At 45.4% G+C, this 21,128-nt stretch overlaps 1 protein-coding gene across 1 annotated transcript; it reads left to right on the top strand.

The window, feature by feature from the left end:
* Positions 1-1,725: 1,725 nt before the first annotated feature.
* On the top strand, positions 1,726-20,672 carry DYNLT2B (dynein light chain Tctex-type 2B; the record flags this gene model as incomplete). Its single annotated transcript, XM_080696538.1, has 5 exons — positions 1,726-1,856; positions 6,526-6,659; positions 14,670-14,739; positions 19,658-19,721; positions 20,625-20,672. 5 exons carry the CDS (start codon positions 1,726-1,728, stop codon positions 20,670-20,672), a joined length of 447 nt encoding a protein of 148 aa, XP_080552664.1.
* Positions 20,673-21,128: the final 456 nt, after the last annotated feature.

The raw sequence follows: 21,128 nt of genomic DNA, 5'->3' as shown, positions 1-21,128 counted from the left end.
CGAAACAGCCAGGAGGACTGAAGATCTGTCTGAAGATTAGATGCTATTAACACATCATCCACGATTGCCTAAGCTACAGTGATTTCATCACTCTCATGGAGTCAGAGTGTCCTTGTTTGCTGGAAACACATGAAAGCACCAAGAGCCACGGGCTTCCCCAAAAAATGGGCTTAGGAAAAAGTTATTTGTATTGTATACTTGCAACTTTTCTGTAAGTCTGAGAGTGCCTGAAATTTTTTAAACTTGGGAGAAGGGAAGTAGTTTGTTTTTTCAGGAAAATCACATTGTAAAAAACTATTAAATATCACAGTGTTTTGCTAAAGGTTCTCAGCTCTGTTTCATGGCCAAGTACCTTCATGATAATTTCAGTCTGTAATTCAGTGCTTTTCTCCTGTTCCCATACCACCCTGTTCCTACTTTGTTATAGGAATCAAGGGACATTATAGTTTGTAAAAACGAGCTTAGTCCATCACTCCCAGACAAATCTCATGCTTTAGGGCCAGGCCTCAGTTTTATTCATTTTTGTATCTCTGGCAAATATGGCATAATAAAATGCTCATTGAGTCGAATTATGACGGATCATGTGTGTTTTTTCCTGAACTGCTGAGGTTAGGGTAAGAGAAACACAGTTGAAGAAACCAGTCAGGCGTCATAGCAGATGCTTGTAATCCCAGTACTTGGGGAGCTGAGACAGGATTGCAGGTTCCAGACCAGCCTCAGCTGCTTAGTGAGACCCCGTTTCAAAATAGAGCATAAAAAATTGGACTGGAGCCGGGCGTGGTGGCGCACGCTTGTAATCCCCGCGCTTGGCAGAGACAGGAGGATCGCGCAGGTTCGAAGCCAGCCGCGCTGGCTTAAGAGACCCTGTTTCCAAAAATAAATAGGTCTGGGAGTGTAGCCCGGAGGTAGAAGGGCTTCCAGGAGCCCCAGCCCAGTACCACACACACACACACACACACACTTGGACTGGAAGTGTAGTTTAGAGGTAGAATGCTCCTGGGTTCAATCCCTTCCTGCAGGTATAATTTTTTTGTGGCATTTACTCTGTGTGTGTGTGTGTGTGTGTGTGTGTGTGTGTGTGTGTGTGTGTGTGTGTGTGTGTGTGTTACTGAGGACTGAACCCAGGGGCATTCTACCTCTGCCCTACACCCCCAGCCCAATTAAATTATTATTTTATTTCGAAACAGGGTCTCACTAAATTGTGGAGGCCTCACTAAATCACCGAGGCTGAGCCGGGCGTGGTGGCACATGTTTGTAATCCCAGCATTTGGGAGGCTGAGACAGGAAGATCGCGGTTCAGGGCCAGCCTCAGCTATTTTGAGGCCCTTTGCTGAACCTGCAGTCCTCCTGACTCAGCCTCCAAAGAATTGGGATAATAGGCCTGCGCCATCACGCCTGGCTCCGATTTAAAAAAACAACAACAACAACAACAACAAAAAACTGTAGGAACAGGAGAAAGGCTGGGTTTGGTCTGCGGGCCGGAAAGTCAAAGGCTCTGTCTCCCAGCGCAGACTCCACGTGGGCCCTTCGCCGGCAGCCGGCGGCAGGCGCGGTGTGCGCAGGCGCGGGGAGGGGCCTGCCGCTTTGCGAGTGCGCGGCTGCGTCACGCGAGCGTCACGCGACACCGGGGCGGCGCCGTTGCCCTGGCGACCGTCTCCGGCAGACGCAGTAGGCTGAAGCCGACTGGCCTTCATCTCGAGACCCACCGGCCGAGAAGCCGTGGCCATGGCCGGGTCGGCCCGCCCGTCCATCTCTATGGGCGCATCCTTCTCCCTGGGCGACGGGTTGCCTGAGACCGAGAAGCACTCAGGAGAGGCCGAGAACACCTACATTCTGAGGCCCATTTTCCAGCAAAGGCGGGTAGCGAATGGGGTGTGGCACAGGCGACCTCGAGAGTGCTGTGTTGGGGAAGCCGGGCTCGCCTGGGAGCCTGGGCCTGGGCCAGGAACGCGCGGGGAGGGGCGGGGCCAGCGGTGGGCGGGGCCGTGGCGAGGCGGGGGCGGGGCCAGAGGTGGGCGGGGCGGAAGAGGCTCCTCTGTTCCTCCCGACGCTGGCTGCAGGGGGCAGCAGAGGGCAGGGTTCGCGGTTGCGGTTAGGTCGCGCCCGGAGTGCCTAGGGCTGGCATGGCGGGAGTGGTGGATTACCGGGGGACCCAGGACGTGTGCCCAGGGGAAAGGAGATGAATGGAATAGTAGGAGGCAGAATACAAGCGGCTTGCATGGAGCACCGTTCAGCTGTGTTTCGAGGGTTACCGTGTGCACACCTGTGCCAGAATGCGCTTGTTCCTGGCACTGGGTCAGCCTGTGTACACATCCTTCCCAGGTAGTATCAGGATGCCTTTGCAGCGCCACCCAGCATCGCCACTCAGACACCGTGTCGGATGAGGGCAGTCGGCTAGGTATGTAGGAAACATCACTAATCACTAATTCCCATCATCTTCATAAGAGAAAAGATTTTTAAAAATTACCAAGCCCTTTCTCTGTTGAAAACCAGATTGCTGAATCCAATAGTTGGCAAGTAGAGCCTCAGAAACCAAGAACTTTGGTTGGATATGATAAAAATCTCATGTAGTTTTCCTTTAGTTAAAAAGGACATAGAAAACGTAAGTTACTGGTCGTGGTGGTGCACGCCTGTAATCCTAGTACTTGGGAGGCTGAAATAGGAGCATCACAGAATTGAGGCCAGCCTTAGAAACTTAGCGAGGTTCTCCTCCACAACTTAATGAGACCCTGTTTCAGAATAAAAAGTAAGGGCCAGGCGTGGGGACAGCACGCTTGAAATCCATCACTTGGGAGGCTGACAAGAGAACGGCAAGTTGGAGACAAGCCTCAGCAATTTAGGGAGACCCTGTTTCAAAATAAAAAAATAAAAACCGGGCTAGGGGTGTAGCTCAGAGGTAGAATGTCCCTGCCGTACAATCCCCAGCACTCCCCTCCCTAACACAAAAATAAAATAAAATAAAATAGGCCTGGGATGTAGCTCAGAGGTAAAATGCCCTGGGTTCAATCCCCAGTACTCCCCCCGCCACCACACACATACAAAGAAAGAAAGCACATGTACATTATATTAGAAAAATATTCAAAATGCATAGAAAGCCAGCTGTTTTTCTATTGTAAGCAATGTAGAACAGGATTAAACATAAATATGTATTATGTAGGAATAATCCTTTGAGTTGATGTGTGACTTGTTTAAAGAAAACCTTAACATTTCATTGATAGTTGAAAATGCATAAGAGAGGAGCTAGATACAATATGTTTGTTAGTAAGAAAAAGACCAGGGTTTTGTTGTGTGGTACTTGGGATTGGACCCAGAGGCATTCTACCACCCAGCTACACCCCCAGCCCTATTTTATTTTTTATTTTGAAACAGGTCTCACACTATTGCAGAGAGCTTCACTAAATTGCTGAAACTTGACTGTGAACCTGTGATCCTCCTGTTTTAGTCTTCCAAGTACTGGGATTAGAGACATGCACCACCACACCTGGCAGAATAATTTGAACTGAGTAAATCTTGTTTTTTGTTGTTATTGTGTGTGTTAGGGATTGAACTCAGGGCATCCTGCATGCTAAGCAGGTACTATACCACTGTGCTATACTCTATTCCCCAAATCTTGGGATTTAAAAAAATTTTTTTTGGTGGTACTGGGGTTCCTGGAAGCCCTTCTACCTCTGGGCTACACTACCGCGGGCTACACTCCCAGACCTATTTTATATATATATATTTTTTTTTAATGTGGAAACAGGGTCTCTTAAGCCAGCACGGCTGGCTTTGAACCTGCATGATCCTCCTGTTTCCACCTCTCAAGAGCAGGGATTACAAGTGTGCGCCACCACGCCCAGCACCCCAAATCTTAGGATTTTGATGATGATTCTGAAGTTCATCTGTCAGAACAAGCAGGCAAGTGAGCAAAGAAAATACTGTTAAAACGTAATAAGGGGCCAGAAGCGGTGATACACACTTGTAATTCCAGTACTTGGGAGGCTAAGTTAGGAGGATTGCAGGTTCTCTGGCAGCATCAGTTACTTAGTGAGGTCCTCTGCAACTTAGTGAGACCCTGTGCAAAATAAGAAATGAGCCGGGCATGGTGGTACACGCTTATAATTCCAGCATTTGGGAGGCTGAGACCGGAGGATCGTGGTTCGTGGACAGCCTCAGCTACTTAGTGAGGCCCTCTGCAACTCAGTGAGACCCGGTTTCAAAATAAAGAATAAAAAATAGGGCAGGGGGTGTAGCTCAGAGGTCAAATGTCTCTGGGTTTCATCCCCAGACTCGCAAAAAAAAAAAAAAAAAAAAAAAAGGAATGAAAAATAGGGCTGGAGGTATAGCTCAGAGGTAAAATGCCCCTGAGTTCAATCCTGAGTACTGAAGAAGAAGAAGAATTTAAGAAAGGTATAAGGAGCCAGGTGTGGTGGCACATGCCTGTAATCCCAGTACTTGGGAGACTGAGGTAGGAGAATCACAGGTTCGAGGACAGTCTTAGCAAGTAAAAGACTCTCATCGACCTAGAAAGCTCTAAAATAAAATAGGGCTGGGGTTGTAGCTCAGAGACAGACTGCCCCTGGATTCAATCTCCAGTGCCACAAAAATAATAAAAATAAAATGCTGCTGGGGTATAGCTCAGAGGTATAATATGCCCCTGAGTTCAGCGCCCAGTAACACACACACACACACACACACACACACACACACACAGAGTTATAAGGGGCTAAAAATGTAGAAATGGTGGTGCATGCCTGTCTATAATCCCAATATTTGGGAGGCTGAGACAGAAGAAGTCACAGGAATATAAGTGAGACACTCAGCAACTTGGAACCTGTTCCCAAACCAAAAAGATAAAAAGGTTTGAGGTGTAGCTTATAGATAGAATGCCCTTGGGTTCAAACCCCAGTAACAAAAAAGAAAAGAAAAAAAGCCAGGCATGGTGGCACACACTTGTAATCTCAGCATTTGGGAAGCTGAGACAGGAGGATTGCGGTTTGTGGGGAGCCTCAGCTACTTAGTGAGGCCCTCTGCAACTCAGACCCGGTTTCAAAATAAAGAATAAAATATAGGGCAGGGGGTGTAGCTCGGAAGTAGAATGCCCCTGGGTCCCATCCCCAGTAACACACACAAGAAAAAGTAATGAGGGACGCTAGTACTTCCAGATATTAAACCACATTATAAGCTCAAAACTTGAAACATTCTGATTATCTGACACACGAGAAAACATACAACCCTGCAAAGGAAAACCCTGTTGTAATATATGATAAAATTAAGTAACATGCCAACAGTATTGTTAGGGTGGTGAAACTAGGGGAAGCTTTTCTTTCTTTTTTCTATCTTCATTTATTCAATAATCCATTTCTTCAAACACTGTTCAGTATCTGTTGTGTGTTGGGTATCATTCTAGAAAGTAGGGATATAACTAAACAAAATCTGCCCTCTCGAAGCTTATGCCAAGCAGGGTTGAAGGAAAAAAACCAAGAGAAATACAAAAATGAGGCCCATGTGTATCATGTAGCGCCTGGTGCCAGGGAGGGGGATAAGAAGTGATGTGGTAGGAGGGTGGTTTGAAGTGTAGAGTGTGGCTGGGGACGGTAACTTGAGGCAGAGGTTGCATGCCTGTGGGCCCATGTGGCCCAGGTGCTGTAAAACCAAGTCAGGGTCGGGTGTGGTCAACCTGTGGGAACTCAGAAGTGACAGAGTGCAGTGGGACATTGGTCTTTGCTCTGATTGAGGTGGGAAGTATTTGGGGTATTTTAAGTAGTGTCATGCACTGACATACTTGAGCAGGATGTAGGGAGGGGCACAGGCAGACTCTGAGACTTTTTTTTTTGTGGTTCTGGGAGTGGAACCCAGGGGCTTTTCTACCTCTGGGCTACACCCCCAACCCTATTTTATAATTTATTTGGAAAAAGGGTCTCACTAAGTTGTGGAAGGCCTCACTAAGTAGCTGAGGCTGGCTTCGAACCTGTGTGATCCTCCTGTCTCAGCCTCCCAAGTGCAGGGATTACAAGTGTGCGCCACCACGCCCAGATGACTCTGAGACTTTCTGAGAAGCCATTGTAATCCAGGCAAGAGGTAATGGAAGTGGTCGGTTGGGACAAGATGGTGATGATGGGGTGGCAAGAGAGATCAGATTGTAGGTAATTCTGAAGATCGGATAGTAGGATTTGCTCACTGACAAGATCGGCACCAGGGTTTGGCTTGAGCATCTAGAGGGTCGGAGTGCCCTGGACTGCTGGAGGTGGATAGGGGGCCTGGTTGGCCTGGAAGGGCTTCAGAGGCGCAGCGGGAGGTAGGCAGCCTGTGTCGCATATTAGACACCCAGGTGGAATAGGCGTCTGAAGTTCCAGAGTGGCCAGGCTGTGAATGTAGGATATGACTTGTTTTCTAAAGTTTTCATATTACTTTCATAATAAAAAAATACAAAAAAGGCAGGACCAAAAGGTTATTAATGACAGAAAATCTGGGGGAAGTTGATGTGTTAAGTTAAATTAGGATTTTGGAGTTACTAATTAGGTGTTCTCAAATTGTTTCCATTAGGTTCAGACCCTCTTTGGTTAAAGAATGTATTCACGCTGTGCTCAAGGAGGAACTGGCAAATGTTGAATACATTCCAGAAGAAATGTCTCAGCTCACAAAACGTTTATCAGAAACCATTAAAGATAAATTAAAAGGTAACTGTGATAGTAGCTGGAAATGACTTACTCCCTTCACTCAAGTTTGCCTGTTTGTTTTCTTCCCCGTCCTTAAGCAAGACATAAACTGTGGATTCTATTAAAGACTAATTTCTCTTAATGTCTAGTCTTCTACAATTATTTGGTGACTTTTATGCATGTAGAATTTAGCAGGTGGTGAGAAAGAGTAAAGATATTAAATAAAACATCATAGGGAACCACTGTGCAAGAAATTCCAGGATTCAGAAAGGCCAGGGAGAGCCGGGCGTGGTGGCGCACGCTTGTAATCCCAGCACTTGGGAGGCTGAGACAGGAGGATTCTGGCTCGCAGACAGCTTCAGCTACTACTTAGTGGGGCCCTTTCCAATTCAGTGAGACTCTGTTTCAAAATAAAGGGAAAAAAATAGGACTGGGGTGTAGCTCAGAGGTAGAATGCCCTGGGTTCAGTCTCCAGTAACACACACACAGACACACGCACACACACACACACACGGGATGTAGTTCAGTGGTGGAGTGCTTCCTTAGCAAGTGCAGGGCCCTGGGTTCAATCTCTAATACTCTTGCTCCCTTCCCCCAAATATAGGAAAGTACACAGAGAAAAACAGTATGTATAAGTATATATGTATATTTCCATCATCCAGAATTAGTTACAATTAGTATATTAGCATTTTTGTCTTTTGACTTTTTAATGAAAATTCACTGTTAAAATTATTATTTTGCTGAGTGTGGTGGCGCACTCTTATAATCCCAGCATTCGAGAGGCTGAGACAGGAGGATCACAATTTGTGGACAGCCTCAGTTACTTAGTGAGGCCCTCTGCAACTTAATGAGATCCTGTTTCAAAATAAAGAATGAAAAATAGGGCAGGAGGTGTAACTCTGAGGTCAAAAGCCCCTGGGTTCCATCTCCAGATCTGAAAAAAAAAAAATATATATATATACATATATACATATACATATACATATACATATACATATACATACACATACACATACACATACACATACACATACACATACATATATATATATATATATATATATATATATATATATATATAATTTTGTGGTACTAGGGATGAACCCAGATGGTATTCTACCTTTGAGATACACCCCAACTCTTTATTTTCAAACAGATTCTTGCTAAGTTACTGTTATGCTGGCCTTGAACCTGTGATCCTCCCAAGTACTGGGATTAAAGGTGTGCTGCCTGGATGAAATTAATTTGGGTGGGGGCAGTACTGGGGATGGAATCCGGGAGCGTTCTCCCTCCAAGCTACACCACCAGCCCTAATTTTTATTATTTATTTTGGAACAGGGTCTGAGTTGCAAAGAGTCTCACTAAGTAGCTGAGGCTGGCTGCAAACTGAGATGCTCTCATCTCAGCCTCCCAAATGCTGGGATTGTAAGTGTGAGCCACCACACCTGGCTACATTTATTTATTTTTATTTTTTAATTAATTAATTAATTAATTTAGCGGTACTGGGGATGTAACCCAGGGCATTCTACCTCAGAGCTACACCCCCAGCCCTAATTTGTTATTCTTTATTTTGAAACAGGGTCTCACTGAGTTGCAAAGGGCCTAAGTAGCTGAGGCTGTCCTCGAATCCTCCAAATGCTGGGATTACAAGTGTGTACCACCACGCCCAGCTTGAGTTTAATATTTTTGAGGCAGTAATTTTTCTTGATTCATGAGCTTTGCTTCATTATCTTCTGGCAGTGAGTGTTAATTGTCTGTGGAGAGTCTGAGGCTAGCTTGATGTCCCTGTAAATGAATCCTGTCCTTACTCTTTATGCTCTAGGGTCTGGGTATTGAACATTTTATATCTCTCAGTAAGATTTCATTTTTTTCATATCAAGAACATTTTCTTCTTTTTTTTTCAGTACTGGGGATGGAACCCAGGGACATTCTACCTCTGAGCTACACCCCTAGCCCTATTTTTTATTGTTTATTTTGAAACAGGGTCTCACCAAGTTGTAGAGGGCCTCACTAAGTAGCTGAGGCTGGCCACAAACCTGCAATCTTCCTGTCTCCGCCTCCCAAGTACTGGGATTATAAGCATGTGCCACCATGCCTGGCTTCTTCTATCTTTAAATACATTTTCTGTTCCATTTATTATATTCTTTCCTTCAGAATGTTGAGTATTTTTGGCTTCCATATCTATTAGCTTGTATCTGGCATAATTTCTTCCTTTTCCATTGTCATTTTTTTGGTGGTACTGGGGTTCCTGGAAACCCTCTACCTCTGGACTACACTCCCAGACCTATTTTATATTTTTATTTGGAAACAGGGGCTCTTAAGCCGGCGCGGTTGGCTTTGAACCTGCGTGATCCTCCTGTCTCCGTGCGCCACCACGCCCGGCTCCATTGTCATTTTTACTGTGATTACCTTAAGCTAGTAATTTGGTGTTCATTTGTGTCCTGTCTCTTGCCATTTTAAGTTTAGTAATTTTACGGTGAGATTGTGTGCGTATGGGTATTGTTTGTTTCCTAGGGTTGTAACCTTTTCATTATTTCATAATCTGATTGAGTTCTTATTGGGTTGAATTTACAAGATAAAATTGCTCTATATTTTGAATACATTGTGAGGGATTTCTCTTTGTTGCATGACTTATATTATCTCCTACTTTGAATTTTTGTCTTTTCACAGTGTGTGTTTTAACAGTGTGTTGTTATTTAGTTTGCTTTTGCCACTGCTTCTTTGCATATTGCCATTTAGCTTCTTACTTTTTCCCCCCTTTTTTCTACCTGTGAGCTATATCCCCAGCCATTTTCTGTTTTGAAATAGGGTCTCACTAGGTTTTTGAGAGTCTCGCTATATTGCTGAGCCTGTTCGCAAACCTGTGATCCTCCTGTTTCAGCCTTCAAAGTACTGGGATTACAGGTGTGCGCTGACATGCTTGGCTGCCATCAGCCTCTCTTGATTTTTTTTTCTGTCTGTATATCACACTTACTGTGATATGGAAAAAAATAACTTCTGAGATTTTTGTTAATTATCCTGAATGAGGGTTCATGCTGAATATAGAGGGTACTTTTCGTCTTCAGGTTATTTGTTCAATTTACTAGATAAACCTGGAGCCTTTACTTACTCTCTCTCTCTCTCTCTCTCTCTTTTAGGTACTGGGGATTGAACCCAGAGGCATTCTACCTCCAAGCTATTTTTAATTTTTATTTTTTGCTGGTGTGGGTATGGAACCCAGGGGCATTCGACTGCTGAGCTATACCTCCAGCCCTATTTTTTATTCTTTTTATTATATGTGTGTGTGTGTGTGTGTGTGTGTGTGTGTGTGTGGTATGTATTGTGTGTGTGTGGTACTGAGGGTGGAACCCAGGGGCTTTTCTACCTCGGGCTATACTCCCAGACCTATTTTTTTTTTTTTTTTTTTTTTTTTTTGCGGGTCTGGGGATGGAACCCAGGGGCATTTGACCTCCAAGCTACAGCCCCTGCCCTATTTTTTATTCTTTATTTTGAAACCGGGTCTCACTGAGTTGCAGAGGGCCTCACTAAGTAGCTGAGGCTGTCCACGAACTGCAATCCTCCGGTCTCAGCCTCCCAAATGCTAGGATTACAAGCGTGTGCCACCACGCCCAGCTCCCAGACCTATTTTTTATACTTTATTTGGAAACAGGGTCTCACTAAGTTGCTGAGAGCCTCACTAGGTAGCTGAGGCTGGCTTCGAACCTGTGCAATCCTAATGTCTCAGCCTCCCAGTGCTGGGGTTATAAGCATATGACAGCATGTGCCAGCATGCCCGGCTATTCTTTTTTTTTTTTTTTTTTTTTTTTTTTTTACTACTCAGATTTTATGCATTTATTTCATGTACTATTAAGCAGGATAGGATTTTTTTTTTCTAATTTGTGCATTGTAATCATATATCACATTGGAATACAAGACTTGAGAGGATATACAAGCACACATCATCCAATTAGCCCTCATCCAGCCCCCATTTCATTCCCTCCCCCTCCCTCAATCCCATGCTTGTTTGGTGATTAACTTTGATACATTTATGTACCTCCTGCATTTTAAAGAGGCTCCATCCTCCCCTATTCCATACCCTCTGATTGGTCACCTTAGTTGCTTCACTATAGGACCCTTTCTATAGCTCAACCTCTTCCTGTTGCCCCTTTCCTCCTAGTTTTTGCTGATTAGGGGAAGCGTCTGATTTATATTTTCTGTGATATTTCTCTGTGCATGCCGCGTTGCAAGTACCGATTCCACTCTTGAAGGCCCCAGTAGTGGCCTGGCTACCTGGTGGACTGATCCAGACCACGCTGGCTCAATCAGTGGCCTTGCCTCATAGGAGGCCCGGATTCTGGTCTTGCTGGCCCTGACACCAGCCTAACCCCTCAGCTGGCTCCGATCCCGGCCTCTGAGGCCCCAGTAGTGGCCTTGACTCACGGCAGGCTCTGATGCTGGCCATTGGCCCCGGCACCTGCCTAACCCCTCGGCAGGCTCCGATCCCGGCCTCGGAGGTCCCAGTAGCGGCCTTGCCTCACGGTGAGCTCCGATCCCAGCCTTGCTGGCCCCGGCACCGGCCTAACCCCTCAGCAGGTTCCGATCCCGGCCTCGGAGGCCCCAGCACTGGCCTTGCCTCACGGCAGGCTCCGATGATGGCCTCACTGGCCCCAGCCCCTGTCTAACCCCTCGGCAGTCTCTGATCCGGCCTTGGAGGCCTCAGTAGCGGCCTCGCTTCACGGAAGGCTCCGATGCCGGCTGCTGGTCCTGGCACCGGCCTAACCCCTCGGCAGGCTCCGATGCCGGCCTCGGAGGCCCCAGCACCGGCCTTGCCTCACGGCAGGCTCCAATGCCGGCCATTGGGCCTGGCACCGGCCTAACCCCTTGGCAGGCTCTGATCCCAGCCTTGGAGGCCCCAGTAGTGGCCTTGCCTCACGTCAGCTCCGATGCCAGCCATTGGCCCCGGTACCAGCCTAATCCTTGGCAGGCTCTTATCTTGGCCTTGGAGGCCCCAGCACCGGCTTTGCCTCATGGCAGACTCCGATGCTGGCCTTGCTGGCCCCAGCACTGGCCTAACCCCTCGGCAGGCTTCGATCCTGGCCTCGGAGGCCCCAGTAGCGGCCTTGCCTCATGGAAGGCTCCGATGCCGGCCATTGGCCCCGGCACCGGCCTAACCCCTCGGCAGGCTCTGATCCCGGCCTTGAAGGCCCCAGCACCAGCCTTGCCTCACAGCAGGCTCCGATCCCGGCCTCACTGGCCCCAGCATCGGCCTAACCCCTCGGCAGGCTCCGATCTCGGCCTCGGAGGCCCCAGTAGTGGCCTTGCCTCACGGCAGGCTCCGATGTCGGCATTTGGCCCTGTCACCGGCCTAACCCCTCAGCAGGCTCCAATCACTGTCTCGAAGCTCCAGCACCGGCCTTGCCTCACAGCAGGCTCCGATCCTGGCCTTGCTGGCCCCGGCACCGGCCTAACCCCGCGGCAGGCTCCGATCCTGGCCTTGAAGGCCCCAGCACCGGCCTTGCCTCACGGCAGACTCCGATCATGGCCTCACTGGCCCCAGCACCGGCCTAACCCCTCGGCAGGCTCTGATCCCGGCCTCGGAGGCCCCAGCACCGGCCTTGCCTCATGGCAGGCTCCAATCCCAGCTTTGCTGTGTCCATCGCCGGCCTCACCCCTCGGCAGGCTCCAATCCGGGCACCCTCTTTGCCCAACCAATTGTCCCACGTTCTCGAGGGTGCGTGGTGGTAGCATTCTGCCTCTGAGGTTATTATTTCAAAGGTTCCAGGTGTAATGTATCAGATCTCTGCCTCCCCTGAGTACTGACCACTGCCATTGCCACTGCCTCCACCATTTCAAATCCTTCCTAAGCTCTTTTTCCACTCTGAATGTTGTCTAGTGTTCCTAAGCATGCGTGACGGTAGCATTCGACATTTGGTGTAATTTCTCCAAAAAAATAAGGTAGAATCCAATTTCTGCTTCTCCTGAATACAAGTCTCCACCGCCTTCACGGAGACCGCTTTCAACACCACCTTTCTCCTTGGTCTCCGCTAAACTCTCTCCTGACAGGTGATATCCAAGATTCTTAACAATATAGAGAAACAGCAGTCCTCCTTCACGCGGAATTTTTCCATAAGTTCCAGTGCATTTGGATAAGTTTTGTCTGCATCTCCAGTGTCCTGGCATCCGCTATGGCCTTCTTAACACTTCTCCAATATTTTTCCTTTTTCTTTTCCTTTTTTTTTTTTTTTTTTAAATAAGAGAAGACAGTATATGTGGTTTGAGGAGGTAGTGGCATCAGGCACTCAGTAGCACTGTGACCTGGTCGGTTTCCCCATGGGTCCAGCGTGCTCTGCACTGCTTCGCTTGGGGCCCAGAGTCCTGCGACCCTGGCCCCAGCTGTTCCGGGGTCCAGCGTGCCCCGCGCGACCCCTGCCCGTGACCCAGGGTCTTACTGGGCCTGGTTTCTCCAGGGGTCTGGCGTGCTACACGCGGTCCAGCCTGGGGCCCAGAGTCCCACGACCCGGGCCCCCGCTGACGTGCCCCGTGCGACCCCTGCCCAGGACCCAGGGTACTGGGCCTGGTTTCTCCAGGGGTCTGGCGTGCTACATGTGGTCCGGCCCGGGGTTCAGAGTCCTGTGACCTGGGCCCCTGTTGGCATGCCCCGCATGCTTCTTTTTATTTTTGAAACAGGGTCTCACTAAGTTACGGAGCGCCTCACTAGGTAGCTGAGGCTATCTGCAAACCTGTGCTCCTGTCTCAGCCTCCTAAATGCTGGGACTACAAGCATGTGCCACCACACCTGGCTGGACCCTTTACTTTCATTAGAGAGAGTTGACTTTGTTTTGTTTCCCATCTACACCCCCCACCCCACACTCTGCTTTTTTTTTTTTTTTTTTTTTTTTTGGTGGTACTGGGGATGGAGCCCTTCTAATAAAAAAAATTTTATATTTTTATTTGGAAACAGGGTCTCTTAAGCCAGCAAGGCTGACTTCGAACCTACGCGATCCTCCTGTCTCTACCTCCCAAGCGTTGGGATTACAAGCGTGAGCCACCACACCTGGCCACACTCTGCCTTTTTTTTTTTTTTTTTTTGGTGGTACTGGGATTCCTGGAAACATTTAGACCTCCAGGCTTCACTCCCAGACCTATTTTTATATTTTTATTTGGAAACATAGTCTCAAGCCAGCGAGGCTGGTTTCAAACCAGTGCTGTCCTCCTGTCTCTGCCTCCCAAGTGCGGGGATTACAAGCGTGTACCACCACGCCTTTTAAAAAACATTCTTCCTCATCCAGGTGTGGTGGCGCACGCTTGTAATCCCAGCATTCGGAAGGCTGAGACAGGGGGATCGCAGTTTGCGGACAGCCTCAGCTACTTAGTGAGACCCTCTGCAACTTAGTGAGATCCTGTTTCAAAATAAATAATAAAAAATAGGGCAGGGGGTGTAGCTTGGAGGTTGATTGTCCCTGGGTTCCATCTCCAGACCTAAGAAAAAAAATTATTTATCCTAGTCCATGTTCAGAAAAGTAGTAAGAAGCCAGTGACCCACACCTATAATTCTAGTATGTGGGAGAATGAAACAGAGGATTGCAGGTTTGAGTCCAGCCCCAGCAACATAGTGAGCCTCTCAGAATCCTAGGGAAATCCTGTTTCAAAATAAAAAATGAAAAAGGGATGGTGGAAAATGGGATGGTAGTGTAACTCAGTAGTAGAACAGCCTGGGTTCATTTTCCAGCATCATAAAAAAAAAAAACAAAAACTTGTGGAATGAATGTTCACGTACATTCTGGACAAATTTGCCTTCAGTAAGTAATTTTAGCTAGGCATGGTGGTATATTCCTGTGATCCTGATATAAGAGGATCACAGGTTTGAGGACAACCTCAGTTGTAGTGAGTCTTTTATCAACCTAGTGAGATCCTGTTTCCAAATAAAAATAAAATAGGGTTGGGGATGTAGCTTGGAGGTAGAATGTCCCTGGGTTCAATTAACACATATACACACACAGTAATATTACTGTAAATTTGCTTACAGATAAATTTCTTATTTTTTCTTTCTAGAAATGGGATTTGACCGGTATAAAATGGTGGTACAAGTAGTGATTGGAGAACAAAGAGGCGAAGGAGTATTGTGAGTAGTTGGTTTTGATCTATCTAAGTGTCTTATGAGGTAGTCCTCCTCTGGATAATTCAGTAAGATTGCTTCGCTGCAAGAGAAAAAAGAAAGGGCAGTTGGAAAAAATGCAGCTCTGAACTTAAGAGTAAGCTCCCTGGGTGGCTCATTCTTCCTGCAGTCTATAGGCTAGTGCGTTTCTCAGGGTTTATGTATATGTGCATTTAGACAATGTGGGATTATGTATATATGTTTCCTCCCATATTCCTTATTGTCCACTCACATAAATTAACTAGTTTCTCTTTCTTGCTCCCCCACCCATTCATCTTTATTTTATTTTATTTTTTTTTTTTTGTGGTACAAGGATTGAACTCAGGGGCACTCTACCTCTGAAACGATACTCCCAGCCCTATTAGTCCTGTAAGTTGCAGAGGGCCTCACTAAGTAGCTGAGGCTGGCCGCAAACCTGTAATCCTCCTGTCTCAGCCTCTCAAGTACTGGGATTAACAGTGTGTGCCACTATGCCTGGCTATAAATTGATTTCTTCAAAATCATTGAGACCTCCTTATTAGCAAATCTAATAGCCTTTTTAGCTCTTGTTCTTGGCTTTGGCTTGTGTTTATTAAAATGCACTCTGGTTTTGGGCCTCGATATCAGTTATCTAACTTGTTTCTGTGGCTGCTTGTTTTCTGTCCCACACTGGCTTTCTCCCCTGCATGCACAGCTTAGCATTTTCTTCAAGGTCCAGTTCTTGGTCTTCTATTCTTGGTGCTTTTTCAATGAGTTCATTCATTCTCATGACCTCAAACTATCGTTCCAGGATTGTTGATTCCAAAATCTGTTTCTTTTCCTGTGCCCAACTGTTAATCCTCTACCTTCCTCTGTAACAAAGTACTTAAATATTTGTTGAATTAGAGAGGGGAGGGTATTTTAAAAATATACCAGTAGATATTGAGAACTTTTCACCGAAGAACATTAGATCTGGAAGGCCCCATATTTAATTTCCAGTGCCTTTAACTTATAGCTGTCACTTCAGCACAATTGGCCCCAAATTCTATATCTAGCCGGTGTCAGGTCACTAACAGCCCAGTTTTCTGACTGAAGACAGGACTTTTCACCACAGTGCCTCCCACCATTTGGACAAAAGGCTTTAGGAGATTTCCTTACCACAGAGAGACTAAGAAACACTTAATAGTTCCATCACTTCATTATTCAAATGTTCAAACAGAGTTCCTGATTTCCTTGCCCTCTCTCCTTAGCATTATTTTAATTTAATTTTTTTTTTTTTTTGGTGGTACTGGGGTTCCTGGAAGCCCTTCTACCTCCGGGCTACACTCCCAGACCTATTTTATATTTTTATTTGGAAACAGGGTCTCTTAAACCATCACGACTGGCTTTGAACCTGCGCGATCCTCCTGTCTCCGCCTCCCAAGTGCGGGGATTGCAAGCGTGCGCCACCACGCCCGGCGTTCTCCTTAGCATTTTAATTTCTTCCTTACTGTACTGACTCAGGCTGAAGTCCTTGGAGTCATCTTTTATTTGGTCACTTTTTCTCATTGTTTCCCCTTCAATCCAAGTGCCAGGATTATTTTGCAGCCCTTTATCAGCACTTTCTGATCGCTTCCTCTACAGTTCATTTGGTGGTGGTTGTGGTGGTGGCTTATTTTAGTTTTTGTTGTTTTTTGATGTTGGATATAGGACCTGGCCTTACACTTGTGAGGCAAGTGCTCTACTACTGAGCTACACTTGCAGCCCCTATGATTCATTTTGTACACCAGACCATCTTCCTGCAAAACACCATGAACTCTACAGTTCCCTCCCTCCCTCCCTCCCTCCCTCCCTCCCTCCCTTCCTTCCTTCCTTCCCCTTCCTCCCTTCCTTTCATTCTTTCATTCTTTCCTTTGTACTGGGGATTGAACCCAGGGTTGTTCTACCTCTGAGCTCCACTCCGTATTTACTTACTTACTTACTTATTTTTGTGGTACTGAGGATGGAACCCAGAGGCATTCTACCTCCGAGCTATACCCCCAGCCCAATTTTTTTTTCCTCTCTCTCTCTCTCTCTCTCTCTCTCTCTCTCTCTCTCTCTCTCTCTCTCCCTCTCTCCCTCTCTCCCTCTCTCTTTCTCTCCTTCCTTCTTATTTATTTATTTATTTATTTATTTATTTATTGTGGTATAGGGATGGAACCCAGGGGCTTTCTACCTCTGGGCTATACCCCCAGACTTATTTTATATTTTATTTGGAATAGGGTCTCACTATGTTGCCGAGAGAGCCTCATTAAGTAGCTGAGGCTGGCATTGAACCTGCATTATCCTCCTTTCTCAGTCTCCCAAATACTGGGATTATAAGTGTGTGCCACTATACCCAGGTTTGTTTGTTTGTTTGTTTGTTTGTTTCTTTCTTTCTTTCTTTCTTCTTTATTTTTTTGGTGGTTCTGGGAATGGAACCCTTCTACCTCGGGGCTACACTCCCAGACCTATTTTTATATTTTTTAAATTTGGAAATAGAGTCTCTTAAGCCAGCGAGGCTGGCTTCGAACCTGCGTGATCCTCATGTCTCTGCCTCCCAAGTGCAGGGATTACAAGTGTGCACCACCATGCCTGGCTTTATTTTTAAAACAGGGTCTCACTGAGTTGCAGAGGGCCTCACTAAGTAGCTGAGGCTGTCCATGAACAATGATCCTCCCCTCTAAGGCTCCCAAATGCTGGGATTACAAGCCTGTGCCACCAGGCCCAGTTTCCTTTTTTTAAAATTTTTATTTTAAAACAGTTTCACTAAGTTGCTGAGGACCTCACTATGTTGATGAGACTGGCTTCAGACCTGCAATCCTCCTGTCTCAGCCTCCCAAGTACTGAGATTACAAGAGTGCCTGGCTATGGCTCAGTTTCTTATTTCAAACTCTGTCAAATATAAACATACACTGGAGCTGGGTGTCATGACGCATGCTTGTAATCCTAGTACTTGGTAAATTGAGACAGGAAGATTGTAAGTTCACAGCCAGCCTCAGCAACTTGTGAGGCCTTCTGCAACTTACTAAGACCTTGTTTGGAATAAAAAATAAAATAGGGCTGGGGGTGTAGCTCAGAGGTAGAATGCCCTTGGGTTCCTTCCCCAGTACCCCCCACCCACGTTATAACTGATTTTGTTAGGTATAGTTAGGCCAAGCACTAAAACATGGCATACAAAGGCCTCCCCTCCCTTTAAAAACTTTTTTCATCTAAAATTTCAATATAAAAGCTGGGTGTGCTGGTGCAGGCTTGTAATCCCAGCATTTGGGAGGCTGAAACAGGAGGATCACAGTTCACAGATAGCCTCAACTACTACTTAGTGAGGCCCTTTGCAACTAAATGAGACCCTGTTTCAAAATAAAGAATAAAAAATAGGACTGGGGGTGTAGCTTGGAGGTAGAATGCCCCTGGGTTCCATCCCCAGTACCACACACACAAAAATATTTTTTTCAATATAAGAGCCGGTCATGGTAACTCACACTTGTAATCCCAGTACTTGGAAGGCTGAAACAGGAGGATTGCACAGGTTTGAAGCCAGCTTGACCTACTTAGTGAGGCTCTCAGTAACTTAGTGAGGCTCTCAGCAACTTAGTGAGACCCTGTTTCCAAATAAAATATAAAAATAGGTTTGGGAGTGTAGCCTGGAAGTAGAAAGCCCCTGGGTTCCATTCCCAGTACCACAAAATAAATGAATACACACACACACACACACACACACACACACACACACAGACACACACACACACAATACATAAATAAATCAAATAAAATTTCAATATATGCAAAAGTCCAGGGATTAAAAGAATTTCTGTTCTAGCCAGGCGTAGTGGCACATGCTTGTAATCCCAGCATTCAGGAAGCTAAGACTGGAGGATTGTGGTTCACAGACAGTCTCAGCTAATCAGTAAGGCCCTCTGCAACTTAGTGAGACCCTGTTTCAAAATAAAGAATAAAAAATAGGGAAGGGGATGTAGCTTGGAGATCGAATGCTCCTGAGTTCCACCCCCAGACCTGCAAGAAAAAGAAAAAGAATTCCTGTTTCTATCATGTAGCTTCAATAATTATCAACAATACTGATATTGTTGTATTTATACCCTTACCTACTCTTTGCTACTAGATTATTTTGAAATTCTATTTCATCTGTGAATACAGCAGTATATAAAAAGATAAGCCTCTTTTTAACATAATAAAACATCGTTGTCACCTTCAAGCGACATGGCTTTCCATTCCCAGATTTCTCTCAGTCTGTTGATGGACACTTGGGTTGGTTCCATAATTTGGTTACTGTGCATTGTGCTGCTATAAGCATGACTATGCATGCATTACTATAATCTGATTTCAGTTCCTTTGGAAAGATTCCCAGGATTGGTATAGCTGGATCATAAGTGGATCCATTCAAAGTTTTCTGAGGAATCTCCACAGTGATCTCCATAGCAGATGCACTAATTTGCAATCCCTTCAACAGAGAGAAAAAATGTCAACTCCTGTAGTCATCAGGCAGCCAGTCAGGGTCTTGGCTGGTAAAGCCCCTGAGCTGGTCATTTCCAGCAGCAGGCAGCCATACCTTTGACTCCTGTCCCTCTAGGCTACTTGCACACTTTGCCATACAAATAAATGATAGCCTGTGAGAAGGTTTAGAAGCCTCATCCATAAAAATGTATGGATTGCCAGGCGTGGTGGCACATGCCTGTAATCCTAGTACATGGGAGGCTAAGATAGGAGGATCCCAGGTTCGAGGACAGTCTTGGCAAGTAGTGAGACTCTCATCAACCTAGCAAGATTCAGTCTCCAGTAACACACACACACACACACACACACACACACACACACACACACACACTGAAGGGAAACTTTTGCTCTTGGCAGATTAAGTATAATTAAGATCCATGTTACAATGCTGATAATTCTTCCATCTTTGACGTTTTAGCATGGCTGCTCGATGTTTCTGGGATGCTGACACTGACAACTACACTCATGATGTTTTCATGAATGTAAGTCTGTATGGAAGCTTTTTCCATTCTAGGGGCATGTGGGCATTCTAAATCAAATTACTTAACATTTATTAAGATTTGAGAATACTTTAGTTTTAGACACTTTATCCTAAACTTCTGGGTGAGGTGATTTTTACTGTTCGTTTTTGTGTTAGTATGGCAAAAATGTAGTGAGCTATTGTTTTAGTCAGCATTCTCACTGCTGTGATTCAGGATACTTAACAACCGTAACTTTGAGATAACTTTGAGAAAGGAATATTTATCTGTTCACAGTTCTGGAGGTTTTAGTCCATGTTCGGATGGGTCACATCTGTGGAGTTCATATCATAGCAGTGGAAGCACAAAGGAAGGGGTTGAGGAACATATATAATCCCCAAGGCCACACTCCCAGCGTGTACAATTCCCCTGGGTTCAATCTCTAGTACCACACAAAACAAGAAACACCCAGAGACCATTTCCCTTATGTAGAATTTATGATAAAATGATGTTATTCTTATTATCAATGACACTATAATTTCTTGGGTTAGGTAATGCATTTAAAGAACCTCAAAGCACTTTATACATTATTTCTGTGATAAATCAGGGAATATGGAAATAATCATCTCATGATTCATAATGAATAATGCATTACCTAAAGTTCATTAGTTCATTTTATTTCTTCATTCAGAAAATCTAATTCTTTACTCCTATCCTTTTAGCATGAAACGTAGCTACCCTCAGGCAACTTTATGGTTATACTTTGGAATTCTGGAACCCCTTTGTTTCTTGAAGCAAGAAAAAGTCTTTATGATTCTAAATTGACAAATATCTGAGATGGTGTTAATTAAATTTTATTTTCCTGTGCTGCGCTTATTTTCCCATTAGTACTAACATCCTGGATTTCTGTCTTACTTGTTTTTTTAGGACAGTTTATTCTGTGTTGTAGCAGCATTTGGGTGTTTCTACTACTGAATCTTTGAAAAAGCTGGGAAAAAATATGACCAGGAAGAAGTCTGAACTCTTTTATACTGTTAAATATCTTGACAAAATAAAGATAAGTGGGCGGTTCTGCAACTGAATGTGTTGTTTTAGGCCTTACATTTTTAATGTTGGAAAGGCCATTTCAATTGTGTAAATATAACTGTAAATATTTTTACCAGTTTTTTTATTTGCAGAGTTTCTTAAAATCCCATATAAGATAATGTACCCTGTTTTTAAACTTCTCATAATGTCATAAATAGTTTTTATTTTTATTTGCATTAAGATTTTCAGAATTGCCGGGCGTGGTGGCGCACACTTGTAATCCCAGCATTTGGGAGGCTGAGACCAGTGGATCGCGGTTTGTGGACAGCCTCAGCTACTTAGTGAGGCCCTCCATAACTTAGCGAGACCCTGTTTCAAAAAAGAATAAAAAATAGGGCAGGGGGT

Source organism: Muscardinus avellanarius (assembly GCF_963383645.1).
Source record: "Muscardinus avellanarius genome assembly, chromosome: 5".
Classification (NCBI taxonomy): domain Eukaryota; kingdom Metazoa; phylum Chordata; class Mammalia; order Rodentia; family Gliridae; genus Muscardinus; species Muscardinus avellanarius.
This window is presented reverse-complemented; position numbering and strand designations above follow the sequence as displayed.